Genomic DNA, 22,510 nt, shown 5'->3' with positions numbered 1-22,510 from the left:
TAATAGCACAAGGAATGAGTCCCTGAGTCGATGAGTGTTGCATCATGGGAGTAGCATTCATGCACAAAGTAATAGTAGTAGTTCCTTCAGTTTAAAATCTTCTTGACTCACCAATAAAGACACCTTAGCTTCACCCCTTTTCTTTTTTCCACTTTAAAAATGCTAATGATGTTAACGGTAGTGTGTTCTTTGATCAGTCTTGTCTGGATGTTGGCCCTTGTTTATTTTGTTCATCTGACAATGGCCCCCTTAATAGAGGACGGGGGGTGCTTTCGTTTTGGCGCTAGGGCTCGCCTTGATGTGGGCCTCAATTGATAGCTGCGGGACACTGCGAAGCCGAGGTCCAGGACGCCGTAATGGTCCGGGGTAAAAGGGAAAGACGATTGCAGATGTGGATCAAGGGCTGTCTCTTTCAACCTCCCCTAGCACTCATGTGACCCCTTGTACACATGTCACCTCATTGGCTCCCGAGTCCAAACAATCCTTCTGTCGAAGCGACGCTCCTTGGATTGGTTGCTATTCATCTGCGAGGTCGCAGGAAATGGTTGATAATCATCAGGTGTTCCAAAAAAGGAGGTGTCGCCTCGTTCTATCATTCATACACTGGATGATGGAGAAGTGAAGAAACGTTCAGGCAGACTGCCAGGACCCCCTCCCCCCCCCCCGATCCCCATCGCTTGTCTCGACCTCGGCCCCCTCAAATGAAAGCTTTCCTCTCCTGCGCCACAGCTGGATCACCGGGGCCTGTTTATTTGTGCAACGACGTAATCAGGGGGTACCGAGCCTTTTTTGCACCTTCTCGTTCCTCGCCATCCCATCCTTTCTTCTCCTCTCATCAGCTTCCCTCCTTCTGTTTTTCCCTATATTTCATTCAGCGCCCTACATTTTTTCCCCTTTGAGCCTCATCATTATCCCAAATCTTTTCTCTGACCCTTGTTGACCCCCCGAGATTTGTTTGATGTGGCCCCGGCTCAAGGGAAGTTAGGTTGAAGGTTTATTGTTTAGAGGGGTATTTCCATGATTATGGCTTAAAAATAAACGTTTCTTCCCCTTTCGCCAAAGTGATTGCAGACCCCCCGATTTAGTGTGCCTGCGCGTCTGCGTTGCAATTGGGCATCTCTAATCTACCAGGATGTCCATTGATGTTGGTTGGCACACTTTCTCCTTTTGCAATTAAAAGCAACCAGTGCCGCAGTGAGGTAACATGCTAATAATTTAAGAGTGTTGTGTTGTGGTTTCATTCACGAGATTCCTTCGGTATAAAAAAGCCAACGTAAGTAAACAAGCTCACACATGTGGCAACAACATTTCGGTTCTCCAGTTATTTTTTCTGTGGGAAAAACAGGTTGTTTTTCGTTGAAATATTACTCCATGGCCTCGACTAAGGTAAGGTAAGGTAAGGTAAGGTAAAACTTTATTGATCCCTGATCCTTATTGACTATACCCTGTCTTTAAAAACACAACCTGAATACAATTCATGCTAAACTAAAATACTACTTTTGATGTAAATAAAATGTAAAACTTATGACTTGTCTAGTGCAACTAATATTTAATGGCTTGTTTTGAAGTATAATCAGTAGGATGCTTTAAATTAAGGGGTACACAATAGTGAATACCTTTAAACACAGACACATCCACATTTATTTATCAGTCCAGGATTGGCTCTGATTTAACAGGCCATAAGTACTCAACAAATCATCTCTGTTTTTATAAATAGATAAATAGATGGAATTTTATTGATCCCTTGGGGAAATTCCTCGAGGGTTGCAAAGTGTACGATAATTATCATATTTGTTGGATAATTTTCACCACTTAAAAATACCGGACTAATTATTATCTGATGTTTTTTAATGAACCATGAAGATGATTGGCGTCCAAAAAACAACAACTTGCACCTGTTCACGGATGATTGTTGAGAAAAAAACGATGGGTCTGGAATGTGGGGTAACATTTTCACGCTGGACAGAATTCTACAAAATGCAATGCTAATTCGCTAACATTGTGCACATCATTCTCTTCCAGTAGTACCTTTTTAAAAACAACATTCAGCACTAAATAAACAATTTATGTCGTAGAATGATTCTGGTGAAGGGCTACAATAGTTTATGACTGAATCAACCGTACCACGTCTTTCTAGGCTAATGTACAAGAGTAAATTGTGCTCATCACAACCACACACGAAACTTCATGCTATTTATTTTTTTCCTTGTTAATGTATTATCAGTTCAATTTGTTTCGGGCTTACTCGGGCTGTTGTTTTGTTTTTGTTTTTATACATCTTTTAATTGAGCTTTTATCTACACATACACAATTTACAAACAACAAACAATACCTCCACCCCTGTGGTACATGTTCTCCTAAATTATAGTTGTATACTCTTGCACATATACAAACAGTTAATAAAACACTTATATCTATAGGAAAGGTGACAAAAATACACAAAACAATACACAATCACACAAAAATGAAATAGGAAGATAGATAGACATCACATCAATAAAATAAAAACAATATGGTTGTTAATCTGGTATTGAAATGTATTTATTTGTTCTTTTTGCGAGTATTTAATTTCTGTGAAGTAGAATATAAGAAAAAAAACACATTTCAAAACTTCCTTTTATAAGTAAGTAAGTAAGTAAGTAATTTGTATTTATATAGTGCTTTTCCAGACCAGGGTCACAAAGCGCTCAAACAATCAAAACGATATTCCATAAAGTATATACTTTAATTTATTTGGCCTTTAAACATTCTTTTTGATGGCATTACATAAAAACTAATATAATCACTGCGCAATAATTGGGGCGCCTGTGTTTACGAACAATTTTTTACGTTTTGTTGCAATTTGAAATAAGTCTAAACATTATCAAAATATCATAAATGTCTTCAAAAGTCAACGGGGCAGGTTTCTTTCAGACGCTCGCAGAACAACACAATCCTGCTTCGCACTGCTCTGCGGCCAAAGAAATATCTTGTTTTTTAAATGGCGGTTTTCAAAAGCCGCAGCGTTTGATGTGGGCTCTCTTAAATCACACAACATGCTCTCCAAACATGAACTACATTCATTCTTTTTTCCCCCGACGACTTCTGGAGTTTTCTCTCCCCCCTTCTGTTTGTCATTTCTTTTCCCTTCACTTATTGTGCAACAACATACCGAAACAGGGGGAAAAAAAAAAGAAAGACAGCGGCCTTGATCTTGATGAAGTGATTTTGATCCGGCCAATCCAGCAATTAGGCTACTGAGAGAAGAGTGAACCTCTAATCCTGGGACGGGACACATGTGTTCTTTGTTGTCCTAATGTCTCTCTTCCTACACTGTCCACGGCACTATCTGATGGGACACAGAGTTGGGTATTAAACCAATGGAAGTCTGCTATTACGATGAAGATTCTTTTTCTCTTTGAGGTTAAGGACTTTTAATTATAAGCTGCAGGCCCGGAGTAGTTGCGCTTCCGAGATCTTGCTGAAATACAGGGTTTGCTCGGGCGCTTGGCAGGACTCCTGGTGCCAGGGCTCTGGAGTCGGCGTGTCACCGCCGGGGTGCTTCATCGGTACAAGACGAGGCGAGCCGGCGTGCCAGGCATGACTATACAGGACGCCCCCAAATTAGGCTGAGAGATGAAAGGCATTTATCACTCCCTAAACTCCTTCCCTTCCATCTGTCCTCTTCCCCTCGAACACTTTTGACTGGCAGGTCAGAAGGTGGAGGACAAAAACTAGAATAACCAGACTGGTTGTTAACATATCAGCCCCTTCAAGGGCATCCACTGAGATCAAAGTGAAGCATTCAGTCGGAGAGCGTGACATTGTCTCGGGGAAAATAATCCATCAAGCCTCCAATTCAGCTGTCAGTGAATGAGGAAGTGGAAGGCTTTCACTGTCCCCCTAATGGGCTTTGATGATCCGACACAAAGAGAGAGTCATAATGGTCTCATACAAAGTCTAATGTCGTGTTTTTTCATTTGTTTATTGTTGTCATTTAAACCGAGAGCGACCCAACCCACACCTTTGTGTATTTTGGGTAAATGATGATAGATGTTTTCTTTGAGCCGCTTTCTCTTTTCAGTTCCTCCTGTACATACTGGGCCTGGGGGGGGGGTTCTGTTCTGTTGTGAATATCTTCCATCCTCTCCAGGACTTCTTTATATTTCAGTTTTGTTTTGTTTTTTGGGGCACTCTGCATTTACACCCGGTGGTGCTTTGAAGTTGTTGCCTGGGTGCCGATGGACAAAAGAGCCTCGATCAGCTGGACTTAAAGGATGCTGTGCCGGGGGGGGGGGGGGGCGAAAAGGAGAAAGGGATGAATAAAGAATCAAAGCGAGTGGAAAGGGGATTGAAGGCGGAGGACTCCACGTGAAACTTTGAACCATGTACTCTGGACTTAACAGTTGTCATTCTGTCTCGCTGGTTTTCGCCCCTTTTTCGTTGTGTTTTTTTCAGGGTTTGTCTCGCGGGCCACGCTTGTTGTGTCTTTAGCGCGACACAAGTGTAACGTTCGCTCTCGGATGACGGGAAAGACAACCTGCTGCTTGACAAAGTCGAGCAAGATGACCACGCCAAGCACGGCGAGTGACCCCCCACTTCTACCCGAACAATAGGGGGAGATGGTCTGCATCTCCCACCCCCCCCACAGGACCACTCTGGTCCACTGGAGGTGAATTCAAGGAGCAGGCTTTGGTGGTGCCGACACAGTAGCCCTCCTCACTCAGGACCTCATTAAACCTGACAGCGTCCCTTCAGTTTGGGCTTTTGTTCGCTGATAAAAAGAGAGGCATGGGAAGACAAAATGTACTATTTACCTTCTCCTGGTCCATCACTTCGGTCAAGAATAGCTGATTGGACAATTGGCATGTTCCCTTTTTCTGTCCACTATTTCAGCACTCAAGTGGGTAGTCTTTCCACGGTACAACAATATATGATGAGTTATTGAAAAAAGTCCACAGGTGTGAGTATGAATGGTGTGCTGTGTCTCAAATCGCATACTAGCGTACTCAAAGTTAGTATTTTTGGTGCATAAGTGCGTCTCAATTCTTAGTATGCGAAATTTAGTGCGCCATGCACACTAAAGTGGCGTACTGAAACACCCACAAAACTGAGTATGGTTCGATGGACACTATCTACCCTAAACGGCTGCCATCTTAGTGACGTTGTAAACGGAAGTTACGTCATATATATATACATATATATTCATATACTTACAGGTGCATTTTCAGCAACAGTAAGAGGATAAACACGTCTTCGGTGCTGATACCAGCTTAAATATCTCGCGAATATTTCGTTTCTCATATTTTTTCTTTATTCCTTCTTCCAAACTTGCAAAACGTGCTGCCAGCAGGTGGCGATAGCGTATCAACAGCTGGTTGCAACCATCGTTAATTAGTAGTAGAAGAAGAAGCTGTCGCATCATTTCCTGTTAGTGTGTAGCAGCAGTGTTTGATTTGAGACGTACTATCTGTGGAGGATTTGCGTACTAGTTAGTATGTACACTATCCTGATGCATACTAACTTCTAGTATACTAAGAGAAGTATGCGATTTGAGACACAGTAGTGGTCTCTTTGTGCCCTATGACAGCCTGTCCAGGGTGTCCCCCGCCTCTCAACCTAAGTAGCTGGAACCCTGCAACCCTGATAATGGATGCAGTGGTAGATCATAAAAGAAAGTGGAACATTTTAAGAAGAGTAAAGTAAGCAAGTTTGTGCGAAGAAAGTGATTTTAAGTCAACACTTTTTGAAGACTAAATCTAATACCAAACATCTTTACGATATTAACTCCTGCCAGATTTCAACAGAGATATCAGGACCGTCAAGTTTCATTCCATGTCCCAAATTACTACCAGGATACACATCTTCTTTGAAGAGTTCGTAGTTCTTGTGTCACAATGCTAGCTCCTGTTCTTACTCGAGTGGTTTTGCCTGGACGTTTTGTAACTCTGCTGCCACCTGCTGTCTAAAAACACATTTTCGTTGGCAATGTTTGAGATGCTTTTGAAATAATGGTGTCCAATTATATAGATAAAATAAATGTAACTTTGATTTAAAAGGAAAAAGCTGAAGCCTGAACATTTGTGAGCAAACTAGTGCCCCCTTACCATCAGATCATCTTAGCCCTAGTCTAAGCTCTGGTTCCAAACGAGCCGAGTCGGCACTAGAAAGTTGACGTCGACCGACTGCCAACCACTTATCTGTCAGAGAGCGACGTCACTGAAGAGTCGGCGTCACGACTCCCAACACAAGAAACAAAAAACACCTTTTTAAGCAGGAGTACAGTATAGTCGGTTCCAAAAAATTGTTCCGTGTTCTGTGGATTAGGTCCAGACCTTTTCTTTTGGGTCTTGTTAGTACACCACTGCCTCCAAGTTTTGCAGTGCTATATCCTGACAGCTCGGCCCACGAGAGTAGGGCCGCTGGAACACAACACAAAAGCGTGTTAGCGTCATGTTAACTGAAGTTGAGTCAGATAGTGTAGCCATACTAGGAGAGCCAGCTATGAACTAGGACACGGCAACATCCTGAACAAGCAGTTAAGGCTTTGGCTTCTTACTTTAGATCTTCATGAGCTAGAAAACTAGATTAGATACTTTATTAATAAATGATTAACTAAAATTAGGTAGCTAGCTCCTAGCCTATGCTGTCTCAAATCGCATACTAGCGTACTCAAAGTTAGTATTTTTAGTGTGTGAGTGCGTCTCAATTCTAAGTATGCGAAATTTAGTGTGCCATGCACACTAAATCGGCGTACTAAAACACCCACAAAACTGAGTATGGTTCGATGGAAATTAACCACCCTAAACGGCTGCCATCTTAGTGACGTTTTAAACGGAAGTTACATCATATATATATACAGTATATATATATGCATATATATGGATATACTTACAGGTTCATTTTCAGCAGCAGTAGAAGGATGACACGTCTTCAGTGCTGATACCGGCGTAAATATCTCGTGAATATTTCGTTTCTCATATTTCTTTTTCCAAACTTGCAAAATGTGCTGCCAGCAGGTGGCGATAGCGTTCAAACAGCTGGTTGAAACCATCGTTAAATAGTAGTAGAAGAAGAAGCTGTCACCTCAATTCCGTTTAGTGTGTAGCAGCAGTATTTGATTTGAGACATACTATCTGTGGAGAATATGCGTACTAGTTAGTACGCACACTATCATGATGTATACTAACTTCTAGTATACTAAGAGAAGTATGCGATTTGAGACACAGCACTAGTCTTTTCCCCCAAGATATTCTATGAAATATGAAATGTCTGTTTCTTCAAAGCGTGGTAAAAAAAAAACAGAGGTATGTCGTCGACTCCTGGGTGTCCTCGTCTAATGATGGGATCAAAGCCGAACGCTTCTGTCACTTGTTTAACTCCCGCCGCACACGGTCATCATCAGCGACGTGTTTAGATCTGCAGCCAGGCATCGCCTCTCCACAGATCCATCGGCACGAACATTTATTTATTTGCTTGTCTGCGATCGCGGGAAAAAAAACAGCCCAGCGACTCGGCTCCACATGCTGAGGGTTTTACCGAGTCGATTCTATAAACCGAGCGATCCCGAGCTCAAGCACAGATGAACAAAAACTGTGTAAATAGTCTTTGAACCGTCAATATTAAGGTAGTTGGGAGTTGGTAACATCTGCCCCAGATGTTCCCCGAGGAGTGATTAGTGTGAGTTTTTAAGGGTTCAGGAAACAGATGCGGTGCTTATCTTTATAGGGACAGGTTTCAAACAGCTGGGACAATATCAGCCAGAGGTTTTTCTTCGGTGGTAGCCGAGTCGTCAGAGCGCCTTTGAATATCCTCCAGGAGAGATTATCATCAGTGTTTTTCGGATTCCCGAAGAGTGCAGGCGGCGAGGACAGGTTGCTAAGATTTATTCGGCGCAGACTTCAAACGGGGTGAAAAAAAAAAAGAAAGGAAAAAAGGAAGTTGGGCAATGTTTTTGTCTATAAGCTTATTTTTGAGGTTTTCGACTTTTCACCGAAGATCACGACTCCAGTCGGATCGGTGGACGAAGTTTATTCAGCTGTAGACGAACGAGCCACGGTTTCCCGACAGGAGAGGCGTGACTGACCTTCCCTTTTTTCTTTTTTTTGTGACAATATTTCTTCTTCTTGAATGAAGGAAGGAGTGCGGTTTAATAATCTCAGAAGTACATCATGTCCTAATCCTTCCTCCACCTGGGACAGGCGTGCAACACCCAAAACCATGAAATCCACTCTGCAGCCTTTTTTTTTCCCATGACCTAAGCGCAGAGGAAATTATTTTTGCAATCATGATTTATAAACTCAGGGGGAAAGAAAAAAAAAAAGGTTAACGTTTATGATTCACTTTCCATGTTTACAGTCTCCAGCTACAGACTGAGGCAATAGCTCAAGATAGATTATTGTCAATATACATTCAGGTGAGAGAGTCAAAATGTACAGGAAGTAATGGGTGTGATTCATCAATATTTAACTAAAATTTCATTACAATTTAAAAATTTCTTGTTATAAATTTTGAAACAGTCCTTGCCGTAATAGCCACTGAATGTCATAGAACTAGGGAGCCCAACCTTCTTCAGAACACAGACCAGTTTTCTTCTCACTCACTTCAAATGTAGAAGTCTTCCTCTCCAAGATGCAGAAAGTCCCTCATCATGACCATGTTTCGAACTTATTACTTTTTTCTCCCCATTTTGGCGAACAAGAGGTTACGAGAGCGGAGTCAATTATGACATAATTATGGCTTCACTCTTCCTCCAGCAGGCTGTAATCACGGCCTGCTTTGTTTATACAACAAGTCCCTTAAAGGTGGAGACCTCCTCGGTGTTTGACCAATAACTCCATAGTTGGCGTGAAAAGAGAGTTTTGTACAAACAGACACATACTGATGAGTACAATAGAGGTCCAACATCTATTTAAGACACACTTAAATCAACTTATTAGTTAAAGTTGAGGCTGATTCTTTACAGTACCACCTTAAAAATGCCAACATCCTGAGATTTTTATATCATTTAAAAAGTGTTTCCATTTAAAAAAAAATGTTGTTTCATGTGACAGTGAGTAAAAAATATTACAGCTAATTAAGGTAAGGTAATGTAAAACTTTATTGATCCCTCAGGAGAAATTGTTTGTTTAATTACAAAATTCTAGTAATATCTGGGCCATAAAATTTCAACCATATATTTTCTAGGAGACACCCTGTTCAGTTTAGTATAAATTTCTACGTTTAGGATGCTTTTTTTAGTTCCGATATTCAAATTAAAATATCAGGGAGGAAGTTAACTTTTATTCTACCTTTTCTGTTTTTAGTGTTGAAATACCGATTGGGAATAAAAGCCAACATCGCCTGAATTGTACAATTTGGGATTCATTTCACACAAATTATGTTTTAATGTAAACCGAGTCAGTAGTACTTCTCAACTATTTTCCTGTAGAAGCTACATTATGGGATGTCAGTAATCCGACCCAATATCTTTGGGCCAAACCTGGATTTGTATCCCTTGTTTAAAGAAAAAGTATCTAGTTGTCAGCCATATGTGCCCTACAATGGGCTAATTCCAGCTACCCTGGTATGAACCCCCTATATGGGGATAAGAATGATTATACTATACTATACTATAGTCGAACAATTTCAATTTTTACGTTTCAGGTACCAGCAGACTTCAATCCAAGACATCCGGTTGTTTACCCCGAAATACTAGAGTTTGCACATTTCCGGATGCACAGCTCAGCGGCCCTGGTTCCTGTGCCAGGGGTGGGCGACTCCTTGGTGCTCTTGGTGAGCGGGTTTCGAAAAAAAGGGGGACACCTGGTCTTTTCTCTTTGGGTGCTCAGACATGTCAGGGCCATTCTCCTCCACGGAATCAGGATATTGCTCATCCATTGATGTGTATCCGGCAGCTCGTTTTAGGGTATCAATGCGACATTGATCGGCTCTGATTCCCTCTCTTTGAGGAGTGGTCCGGGTCATTAATTAAGATTAAAAAGCCCTAAACTCATCCCTCCTTTTTCTCCTTTTGTGGAACAACATTTCCATATTAAGACGATCTGAAAACCTTTAAAGCGAGAAAGAGCCAGAAGATTATGAGCGAATGGCCCAAAAAAAGATTTAGTAAATACTATCAAAACATGTGTACTGGAATGACTTCCCAACTTTCTTTTCCAGCTACAATCCTTTTAGTAACGTTTCCCTCAAATTTACCGTTGTTGTTGCAACACTGGCTTTTTTTTTTTTGAGTCATTGCTCCCTGTAAGTCGATCTTCTCCTCTGCGGGTTTTTTTTGGAGACGTTTTTTACCTTTTTAAGTCCGGGAAGTCGTACAGCTTTCCCTCCCCGTCTTGTCAGGTGAATTTAAAAGTTCACTCATCTTATGTTTCCCCCTTTTTAATAATATGCATTTTGACGGAGATAGAAAGATGTGATTTAGAGGCCACGGTTCGTTCCAGGAGCCAACATTCCACTTGTTGTGGTTACCATCCGTCATCCGGGATACAGTTCTAGGCAGGTTCATGTCTCGCCTGATCCCGACACGGACGGGTAAGTCAACATCGACTGTATTTTCTGATTTTTTCTAACCATATTAATCTTTTTTTTTTAATCCCTCGAGTCCCAGGCATACCCTGGACATATTCCCCTTTCGATTTCAAGGAAGAACTCTGATCCATCAACGATGATTTGTTTGGAATCTCGCAGTAACGGTTCCCTTGAGAAACACTCGTCCATGTACCTGACAACGATCTCTTTGAACCCGCGGCACGAGTGATTTCCTCTTCGCGTTTCCACAACACGGCAGACAGGAAGCTGTTAACGACAAGGACCAACACCGCTTCCTGCCCTTTGACCGCTACATCCTGACCTCTCCTGCAATCTGACAGCAGCTCTTGTCCACATGAAAGCTGTTCTGTGAAGCGCTAATTTAGAGCGGTGCCTCCGAACCACTGCGCCGACAGACGCTCGACAGGTTGGACTGGAGTTTCGGGAACTTCACTCAGGGTCAACAAACATGATGTCCGCCGGGTTATTTACAATTCACTGAGGTTTTAGGAGCAATTTCTGCAACTATAATAATCATAACTATTATTTAGAAATCATTATGTTTGACAAAATCATTATTAGCTTTTTGTCGTTATTCTTTTCTACTACTAGGTGCAATAATAGTTACAATTATTAATTTTGTCATTAATCAATCATTTATTATTTTGGGGTCAACATAGTTGTATTTTTATGACATTTCTATTTAAGGTGTTTTCCTGTTTTTTTACTATTAATAATTTATTTTTTTATTTACAAGTCTTGTTTTCAGGCTTATTTATTTATTTCACCCCCGAAGTTATATTAGTTAGTTCGAAAGAACTGGATATGATTATGATTTGCCCCACAAAAAAATAAATGTATAAATCCATTTAAATGAAAATTATTTTTGCAAAAGCAGAAAATATTGATAATTATCACTGTTGTTATTGTTAACACTATTTAGGACAATAATAAGAACTATGAGGGTTATTATATGTAAGTAAGTAAGTAAGTAATTTTTATTTATAGAGCGCTTTTCCAGACCAGGGTCACAAAGCGCTTAAACAATCAAAACAATACCCAATAAAGTATATACTTTAAAGGTCAAGAAAACACAACAGGAGTTCCAGAAAATCAAGGAATATATGTATATGAGTGTTATGAAGCTTCATGAAACAGTATCATTATCTTCAGAGTCCACTAGATGGCGAGGTCTCTGCACTATCCTTAGTTTTGAACAACTGTTCTAATGAAACATCACATCATTTTTAAAACAGATGGCGCCACCTACTGACCTCTACACAACATGACACTGTTTCATGAAGCTTCATCAGCACATTACTTCTAGAGAGTACAAATATAGTCTCCCTAGTTTGACTAATAGTTTATATTTAGGCTCATAGTTCCAGATAAAGGAGAGACAGTCTTAGACTAATGGGTGGATAATTATATATATATATTAAAACATTATATACTAAGCTCCCAACTTACAGTGTGATTAAAATATTGTAATAAATGGTTGATTTATTCTGCAAAAATACAAATGTAGCAACATTTTTTATTCAATTCATTTAGTATTTTGATTGAAAACGTAGTACTAGTAGTGTGTATTTGTCTCTTCTTGAATAAAACAAAATCCAGAAAGCTAAAGCGTGTTAGCGACAAGGTTAGCTAAAGGGTGAAGCCCACACTGAGCCAGCTGTAGAGATTTCGGTCATTACTGTACTTTCTCCTTCTTAAATACCGTCGGCACCTTCATCCACCCAAGTGTGTGACCTTCAAACTTCGCAGCTTCTCCAAGTGTGACTGGCACAATTCTCGAAAAGGTCCGAAGCTTATTTTTAAAATCTCCTAAAAATAGAGCCCACCTCAGGTCCGACTCGGGTTTCTTTGATGTCACCCGACTTGTATTCCATTGGTGACGTTAATTGATCCGCGGCGAGGTTTGTGCAGGGTTATGTAAGAGGATTAGTCGGTTGTTGTCGGGGGACCAGTAGCCGCCGAAGGGAGGTAGTACCCCAGAATAGATTTGGGTCGAAGGTGATGTACTTAATGTAGCACAGGACTCCAGAAATAACCCAATTCTCCCTAATTGTACAATCCCTCCCGCTTCTTTTTTTACGTTTTTTCAGCCGCATGCCAAGGTCTCCTGACCTTATCATCCACCTCACTGGTTCCGGAAGAATCCTTTTCCGCCCCCCGCCGCCACCAGAGCCCCCGCCGGTACACGGAACCCAGCGGCAGACCATCGCCAGCCCGCCACTACTAACAGCCAAGCGCCACAACCAGTTAGGGGTGATCCCGGTGGTGCGACCAAGTGGCTCAAGATGCCAGGTTTGTTCTAATCATTCCCAGCGTGGGCCCCGTGGCTTCTTAGCGAAGCTAAGCCTGAGGATGCGAGGTCCCTCAGAGAGGCCTGGGGCCTCCAGGGTAAAAAAGAAACGCAAGTCACATAGGGATGCTGCTTTTGAATTTGCTTTCTTTGCTCACACGCGAACCCTCGGACTGCACAAAGTATCTAGAAACGTGGTATAAGTGAAGGGACCTTATGGAGTTATAGAGTCATTTTTTTGGTTTCTTCTTCTTGACTCAGAGTTCGTTCTTGGAGAACAGCTCAGTCCCTTAAGACAGATTGTCCTCGAACCTCTACCTCCTGCCCCGACCCCCTTAAAAGACGCAAACCTTTGCTCTCCAAAAAACTGGTTTTGTATTCGCAAACCTTTCCTAAATTAGCCATTCATTTTTGGTGTTAAATCCCTAACTCAATCCGAAAGGGATGGTCAAGCGGATCACTGGATAAAATAACGCCTCTTTAGATCTTTCAAGAAAAAAAACGTGTAAGGAACCAATGAGAGGGAAGACTCAGGACACATGCTTGCATGACGTTTCAGCACCATCACAGACTTAAACCAGACCAAGAGGTAGAAAAACAAAACATATTTATACTTAACATGTTTTTTTATGTAGATGTACTTTTTACTTCTTAGTATGTTCAACCAAATTAAATACAACATGCAGACAAAGTATCTTCACGGCGATTTAACGCTGACAAACTACTCATTTTTGGCTCTTATTTCAAGGAATTCAAGGCGAAACTGAAGCCGATCGAAAATACTTTGGGATGTTTGAAGATGTAGTAAGACAAGATAATATCTTTTTTACATATAAAAACTTTTTGTTCTTGAGAAACAACCTACAACTTTGTATTTAAACTTCATTTTGAAACGATTTTACCTTATTTCTGCTCGATTTAATCAGAATTTATCGCATTTCTACCTCGACTAACGGCAGCATTCACTTTCAAGTTATCGGTTTAATTAATAACCAGTTTCATTCGGCACAAACTGTCCTTGAAGTGAGTTTATCAGAACAAAAACAATAGTTTCTCCATCTTTAAAGTGTGGATGCTAGTAAAAGGCAGATTTTAAAACCTGTAAATACCACATGACTATGATGTTGCATTCCATTATTTCTCTCGTGTCATAAAAGGTCAGCCGGTGTAAAATAAAGACGCGAAGATGTTTGGGTTTATTTACAAGCGTGTGTTTAGTAAAAGTGTACTTTTTATGAGCCACACAAACTGCTTAGATATTTTACAACCTTCCCCGTGAGCGAAATGCTTTTTTTTTTCCTTCTTCTTTCTTTGTGTGCGTTATGATCACTTGTCATCGATGACATCCTCGTTTGGCCCAGAGAAGAAAGGAGCTTTGAGGTGGGGGAAAGTTGGAGCGCCTCGAAAAGATGTGTCATTCTGACAACAACAAAAAAAAATGACGAGTCTGGGATTAAGGAGTGAAATCTGACATAATCCTTAAATACCCTTTGAGAGACTCCCAAAACCAACAGTCTCAAGCCAAACATTAACGCTCAGTTTGTATTCAAATGATAAATAATGAGTGGGTTTTTTTTTTCCAGACCTGAAAAAAAAAAGCTATAATTTCATCTGTGCAACATGACGGTTTTGAAACTAATGATATCAGGATTACCGAGTCGATTGGCCCTGAGAGGAGAAGGCACAATCAGCCAAGTGGTTTTTCTCAAAAGCATTGATGGCTATGATGAGATTTTTTTTTTTTTTGTTCAAGGAATGATGATGCGGTTTAATGCGTCCAACCCGAGGGCAGGAGACGGATCAGCCCCGAGTCTCCTGGGAAAAGCGTCTCACTTTCGGAGCATCTCCAAAAAGCGTCTGGGACCGGCTGTCGACACTCCCAGCCTTTAATGTGTGATCAAGAAGAGCTTTAAGTCGTTACTCTCGTCGTGCCCCTCCCTGGTCTCGTCCTAAACGCTTTCATATGTTTAATAATGCTGCCTTCACATGTCATTTGTTCCACCAGGACGCATAGAGTCGAGCAGTGATTTTACTCAGCAGCTATAGATTCTAGTTTCAGCTTTAACCTATACTTTACAGATTTTAGAAAGTTTTTTGAAGTGATAGAATGTAACGTAAATGTACATATGAATGAGATATTAGGTCAATATTATGAATAATTAATTCATCAAATATTTGATTTATTTTAATTTATAAGCAAATCTGCTTAAAAAAAAGAAATTTAGTTTTAATCATTTATACAAGTTGTTTTTTTTAATTATAAATTGTAGAATTTTATTTTCAGACCAAATTATATATTTTTTGAGTCAATTTTTGGAATACCATTTTAGACTTTATAAGTACAATTTTAATTCATTAGGTGAAAAATGTGCCTTTAGTTTCATTTTGGTCCCCATTTAAGATAGAGTTTTAAAAAAAAAAACATAATATTTTGGCTAAACTAATACACTATCATTTGATTATTGAAAGGTTTTATCACTAAACCTCATAAATAGGTGAATAATTCAGAGTGAGGTAATATTTATTTGTAACATGTATGTTTAATATTCAAATTACACTACATTATTCAGAGATTATTTATAAAGTAAAACAAAAAGCAGTAGATTCTTGCTAAAAATAAATAAATAAATGATAATAAGTAAATAATTACAAATAACCATTATTTTTACTTCTACATCCAAACATCATTAAATACTTGTTAAGTTGCAAGTTTAAAAAATCAGGAGATTCCTACTTTTTAAACCAAAAATGTGATTTAATCAATTAATAATTTATTATTTTAATTTGTACGTCCAAAACACATAAAACATTATTGTTATACTAGTGAGTTAAAAATAATTGAACTCAGGGAAGTTTCAAAATAAAATAAAAAAGTGAAATAAAACCAAAAATTGAGTCAATTTATTATAACATTAGTTTTAATTTATATTTCCAAACAGTAACAAACAGCAAACCATACTTATTCAATAAGCAGATAAAAAAATAAAAACTGTGTGACTTTTTCCAAGGATATTCTAAAACAAAACTGCAGAAAAGATACATATTAATTATAATAAATAATGATCACATTTGTTTTTATTTCCAAACTGCATCCAACCGAAGTAGATTCTTCTGAGTGAAGTTAAAAAAGTTTTTTTTTTCCAAAAACAATATCAAACGTAACGTCAAACATATTATTTGTTTTCATTTATAATAAAATTGGTTATTAATTGATGCTTCCAAACTGCATTACACACAGAGTCAAATCTTTACCCTGACTATATAAATTGTTCAATATTAATCGATGAAGTAATACATTAGGAATGTGGTTTGTGTGTTTTTAAACGTTTAAAGTATTTGTAAACTCGAGCCATCCTTCAAGGGAGGAGGGTTACAGTAGCCCACTTGTCAAAATTAGAGGGCACGACTCCCCCACTTTCAAAGCCAGTCATTATCAGCTTCACGACAAAGAAAGTTCCTCCACGCTTTACTGATCGACCCGTCGGTCCACGAGCCGTAAAAGGCGGCGGGTCAAATTCCAGGTGCCCTTGAGCACCTATCAAGAGGCCGAAAAACTCCTCAGTTGCTTCCAGATGTATTTGTATATACGCGGCGAGTCGCCGGAGAGCAAATAAACCCAGAGAGGTGTTGTACGGCCGTGCTGACTCATAACAGAGACGAGAGTCGGTCAAGCGCTCGGAAAACCATTACAGGAGGACAAAAGGTCAGGAAACCTGACATTACAAACTCCCGGCTGGAGCTCGCAGGAGGAGCACCACCTCTACTACTGTTTATTTACCTTCGGGATTACACCCTGCTCCTCTAGGACCGTGTTCCGATTGTGTTTTGTTATGATTCCCGAAACGAGAAATTCCACGCGTGTGGTCTGGAGTTTTGGCGTCCAGTGCACCAGTTCTCCCATTCAACTTTGTGCCAGTGGTCCCCCCTTTGGCCTTCCCTCCACCTCTAACTAAACATCGCAGGACAGCAAAAGGGGAACTTCAAAGTGGCCGGAGGGGGGTACTTCTTTTTTTTTTTCCTGGCACTTGTCATCATCTAAGGGACCGGCTGCTCCCCTTATTACTCTAATTGCTTCCAACTGCTCGGGCAGGCTTTGATGAAGGCGCCGAGGAGCATGCTGGAAGCACCTGTTGTTCCACAGAGGAGCACAGGTGGGCTTTTTAAAAGGCACCGGCATGCATGCCGCCATCAAAACACATCAAATCAGGAAACTCAAATAATTACAGAAGGAATACAGGAACTCTTTTACTGATCCCAGGAGTGGAATGATTTTGACAGCTGTGAGCAACAGATGCTGTCGAACACCGAGCGACGCAAGCAGCTCTCTGGCGCTATCTGGTGGCACCAACTGAAACAACCAGCTTTTCTTTTAGATTTTGACTTTTTTTAATGAACACATTGGCAGAAGTAGAAAATGAAGATAAGGGGAGTATCTGGTTCCATCGTTTAGCAATAATTCGCTAAAAGTCCAAGAGCTAAAACGGAAAGAAAAGAAAAGAAAAAAAAGTGTAAGTTACTGTTTCTGGGAAATGTTATTAAGCAAATCAAATTTAATCGTTATCATAGTTCTTTTATGCTTTATATTTCAAAAGTATAAAATAAAAAAAAGATACAATTGACTCCGGAATCTTTTAAAGCTTCTCAAGGGTTTATATTAGAGTGTATAGAAAAAAACATGTTTGTATTATTATTTATTACTTTGGTTAAGATGCAAACATTCTTAGCATTTTTTCATTGTCATGTGTAAAATTCTGGCCATTTGATGGCAGCAGTTTGTACGTCCTCAGCTTCACGACAACGACTGAGGACGTGAGGATACAGTCGACTCCAGCCGCTTTTAAAGCTGATGTTTGGGACATATTTTGATTTCAAAACAAAATGAAAGCAGTTACAACTTCGTCAAGATTTATGTGGTCTGTAAACACCAGAGTCAAGTACTCGCACAATACTACAAATATATCGTTGTTACTACAGTATCACAATATATCATATCATTGCCCCTGTATTGCGATACGTATCGCCAGATTCTCGCTGATACAGATTCAAGTATCAAGTATCAGCATTTATAGATTAACAGATTGTTGATAAGAACAGTTGAGCGTTAACTAAGGCTGTGGTGGAAAAATCAAGTGCCCATGTGTACTCACAATAACTTAAAACCTTCCAAGAAGGATTACAATGATCTCGTGAAAGATTAGCTTTGGCTTAGTATTAGAATAGTCTATGGAATTTCAGTTTGGTGATTGAGTAAAAGCAACAAAATAAAAACATTACCTCTGCTTGAACCACAACATAGAAAACACACTACATATAATATTGTATATTATCTGGTAATAAGTATACTAAAGATATAGTTAGTCAGTTGAAATTGAAACCTGTTGCTTAACATAAGTCATTTAAATGTCAACAGAAGTATTTTTTTTAAAACATATAAAATACGTGATTTTTCACGATAATACTGACCAGTTGCGGGAGAATCTTTTCGAAATGTTCAATGTCAACTTGATCGCAGTCCTCCGATTCGGCTTGTTTCTGCGATCGCACGGCGGCTTCTGAAAACATGATAGTTTTAGAAAAGATTATTTCAGGAAACTAAAAATCTAAAGAAACTAAACTTACCTTGGACGAATAGTTTAAGCATCTCGCACATGAGCAGCTGAGCCTCACTTCCCACTTCGAGATAAGTTTGAGAGATATTTGAAACATTCTTCTGCTCAATGTGTGGTTTTAAAACTCACCTCTCGTCTTGTCCTCCTTGAAAAACATGGATAAAATTTTGCCGACTGTCTCCTGTATGTGAAACAAAACTTCTTAAATATTTATATTGAATTGCCTGTGAATGACTTAACCAGATAATCTAGTTAAAATCATGTTGACGTGTCAGATCACATCTCCATGTAACAATCGCATAGATATATTATTTCTCTAATCTCCTTCACGTTTTTATTAGAATTATAGAAATAAACTAAGAAAATAGTAGCCTTTGAAAAAGAGAGAATACATTGGTTGTCAAAACGACGAGAAAATAGTCGACACATGCTATCAACTTTATTTAGTTTAGAATCTGCGTTTTTATTTACACTAAGCGACATGAATTTTATAAATAAAAGTCAATGCGCTGTTTTATTTTTACCTTCTTAAACGTGACTTCTTCCTCTGTGTCCGCCATCTTTATTTTCTTGTTGCTGTTGTGATAGGAATTTGCCGCTCGACGAAGCGATTGGTTTAGGGGAAGTGACGTCATACGCATGTCGACGTCAAACTAAAAAAATCAAAACTACCGGACTTTTTTTTTAAATTAAATACCGATTTATTACATATTATATAATTATTTAAACAGAAAGATGCTACTTCTCACTTGTTTGAATTTATATTTCTTTATCGAATACTATTGGCTTCAAAAATCATGTTTAAAATAATTTAAGTAAAATAAGTCTCAATATCAAATCTTTATATATTTTAATTGAATTATATATTTAATAATGTACATTTTCTTACTCTTCTTATTTTATATATTTTAATTCATGTTGTTTTTCTTAGTTCAAACGTTTTAAATCCGATTGTATTGAGCGTACTGTATTCGTTTTTCATGTATTTTTAAATGCAATTAGTATAAAGTCCTAAATTCATTTTAAATTCAACATTCTTGTTAACTTTTCCTCAAATCTTACTGGAACAAATAATGTAAAACGTAAGCAATATCAAATTCAAAACAACGATAAAGAGTTTTTGAAAACATGTTTATTTGTGATAAGATGTCAATCAGAAAACACACATGTGTAAAAAAAAATAAAGGAAATTGTGCTGTATTTTTTTTTAATCAACTATATTATCCAGCCACTGAGCATCCTCAAGTATGTAGCCCATAGAGATGGAACGACGTGGTTGAGACCTCGCAGAAGAAGCTTTAAGGTTCACCTCCAAATCTGAATTTTCATCAGTCTAAAAAAATAAAAATAAAATAGAGTTAAATTATCAATTAAAATATCTCATATTGTACTCTCACCTTCGGACTGACGACCCGCTTCACCTGGACTTCAGAGCCACCTATAACATGAGGACCGGCCCAGTCGGCCTGGTCGGCCTCATCGCCGGTGGCAAATCTCAGATATGCCGTTGCGTTCTTCTCCCCTTGGGTTCTCCATATCTTGGGATGGATCCGATGAATCCTGGAAAATACTTTCTATAGCGTTTAAGTACTTTTACCTTGCATCCAGTGATGGAGCCCCACTCTTTGAAGTACACCTGGAGGTACCCTTCGTTCAAACAAGGGTTTAGATCTTTGACAATCACTCCATGATCCTATTAAAAAAAAAAACAGTTTTAAAACTCACTTTGAAGTATTTAAAAAAGCATTTTAAAATCAATATATTTCAAGCATTTACTCACCAATTCGTAATTCTCCTCCAACCGATCGATGAGGACTTTAGGCATACATATGTAGGCTCTCTTCTGTGGTGGCGGAGTCTTGACGACTTCTGTGGAACAGAATCACAAACCGTCAGACCTGAAATAAAGTGGAGAAGATAAGAGACTCACCAGAAGACATGGTGAGGCTAGACTGCTGAAGGAGCAGAGAGAGATGCTACTTATACTGTCCCATCACATCCAGCCTCTGGAAAACATCCTCGGAAACAAGACTGACCACTTCAGCGAGCAGCATCACAAAAAGGTTTTAATGGATTTTTGTAATTCTTCAAAGTTTTCAGAGTCAAATTTTTTTTCATGAGGTCATTCTAAGAGTTTGTTGTGCTCATGACCTAATGATGGGTTTATGTCTGTCTGAGCATCGAGTGAGACGCTGGTCTGAAGATGTCTGTAGGTGACGGATTCTTTAGTAGTTGTGCAAGACATGATCTTTAAAAATGGATGGATGGATGGATGATAGATGGATGGACGGACGGACGGACGGACGGACGGACAGGTAGGTAGGTCGGTCGATCGATCGATAGATCGGTAGATAGATAGATAGATAGATAGATGGATGGATGGATGGATGGATGGATGGATGGATGGATGGATGGATGGATGGATGGATGGATGGATGGATGGATGGATGGATGGATGGATGGATGGATGGATGGATGGATGGATGGATGGATGGATGGATGGATGGATGGATGGATGGATGGATGGATGGATGGATGGATGGATGGATGGATGGATGGATGGATGGATGGATGGATGGATGGATGGATGGATGGATGGATGGATGGATGGATGGATGGATGGATGGATGGATGGATGGATGGATGGATGGATGGATGGATGGATGGATGGATGGATGGATGGATGGATGGATGGATGGATGGATGGATGGATGGATGGATGGATGGATGGATGGATGGATGGATGGATGGATGGATGGATGGATGGATGGATGGATGGATGGATGGATGGATGGATGGATGGATGGATGGATGGATGGATGGATGGATGGATGGATGGATGGATGGATGGATGGATGGATGGATGGATGGATGGATGGATGGATGGATGGATGGATGGATGGATGGATGGATGGATGGATGGATGGATGGATGGATGGATGGATGGATGGATGGATGGATGGATGGATGGATGGATGGATGGATGGATGGATGGATGGATGGATGGATGGATGGATGGATGGATGGATGGATGGATGGATGGATGGATGGATGGATGGATGGATGGATGGATGGATGGATGGATGGATGGATGGATGGATGGATGGATGGATGGATGGATGGATGGATGGATGGATGGATGGATGGATGGATGGATGGATGGATGGATGGATGGATGGATGGATGGATGGATGGATGGATGGATGGATGGATGGATGGATGGATGGATGGATGGATGGATGGATGGATGGATGGATGGATGGATGGATGGATGGATGGATGGATGGATGGATGGATGGATGGATGGATGGATGGATGGATGGATGGATGGATGGATGGATGGATGGATGGATGGATGGATGGATGGATGGATGGATGGATGGATGGATGGATGGATGGATGGATGGATGGATGGATGGATGGATGGATGGATGGATGGATGGATGGATGGATGGATGGATGGATGGATGGATGGATGGATGGATGGATGGATGGATGGATGGATGGATGGATGGATGGATGGATGGATGGATGGATGGATGGATGGATGGATGGATGGATGGATGGATGGATGGATGGATGGATGGATGGATGGATGGATGGATGGATGGATGGATGGATGGATGGATGGATGGATGGATGGATGGATGGATGGATGGATGGATGGATGGATGGATGGATGGATGGATGGATGGATGGATGGATGGATGGATGGATGGATGGATGGATGGATGGATGGATGGATGGATGGATGGATGGATGGATGGATGGATGGATGGATGGATGGATGGATGGATGGATGGATGGATGGATGGATGGATGGATGGATGGATGGATGGATGGATGGATGGATGGATGGATGGATGGATGGATGGATGGATGGATGGATGGATGGATGGATGGATGGATGGATGGATGGATGGATGGATGGATGGATGGATGGATGGATGGATGGATGGATGGATGGATGGATGGATGGATGGATGGATGGATGGATGGATGGATGGATGGATGGATGGATGGATGGATGGATGGATGGATGGATGGATGGATGGATGGATGGATGGATGGATGGATGGAT

At 40.1% G+C, this 22,510-nt stretch overlaps 3 protein-coding genes across 3 annotated transcripts in view; 1 reads left to right on the top strand and 2 right to left on the bottom strand.

Moving 5' to 3' along the window:
• The window catches only part of cyth1a (cytohesin 1a), a 282,462-nt gene that overhangs the window by 161,218 nt on the left and 98,734 nt on the right, over positions 1 to 22,510 (top strand). The gene's annotated exons all lie outside the window — the stretch shown is intronic.
• On the bottom strand, positions 17,038 to 19,018 carry cenpx (centromere protein X). Its single transcript, XM_087809278.1, has 5 exons — positions 18,954 to 19,018; positions 18,559 to 18,610; positions 18,440 to 18,493; positions 18,284 to 18,372; positions 17,038 to 17,295 (listed from the first exon to the last, which is right to left on the bottom strand). The coding sequence occupies exons 1-5, from the start codon at positions 18,987 to 18,989 to the stop codon at positions 17,281 to 17,283; spliced, it is 246 nt and encodes an 81-aa protein (XP_087665404.1). The 5' UTR covers positions 18,990 to 19,018; the 3' UTR covers positions 17,038 to 17,280.
• LOC148065142 (uncharacterized) lies at positions 19,566 to 20,369 on the bottom strand. Its single transcript, XM_087808372.1, has 5 exons — positions 20,360 to 20,369; positions 20,210 to 20,298; positions 20,027 to 20,122; positions 19,827 to 19,967; positions 19,566 to 19,762 (listed from the first exon to the last, which is right to left on the bottom strand). Exons 1-5 carry the CDS (start codon positions 20,367 to 20,369, stop codon positions 19,637 to 19,639), a joined length of 462 nt encoding a protein of 153 aa, XP_087664498.1. The 3' UTR covers positions 19,566 to 19,636.

Source organism: Callionymus lyra, chromosome 15, assembly GCF_982586985.1.
Source record: "Callionymus lyra chromosome 15, fCalLyr1.hap1.1, whole genome shotgun sequence".
Classification (NCBI taxonomy): Eukaryota; Metazoa; Chordata; class Actinopteri; order Syngnathiformes; family Callionymidae; genus Callionymus; species Callionymus lyra.
The sequence above is the reverse complement of the archived record's forward strand: the minus strand, read 5'-3'. Positions and strand labels throughout refer to the sequence as shown.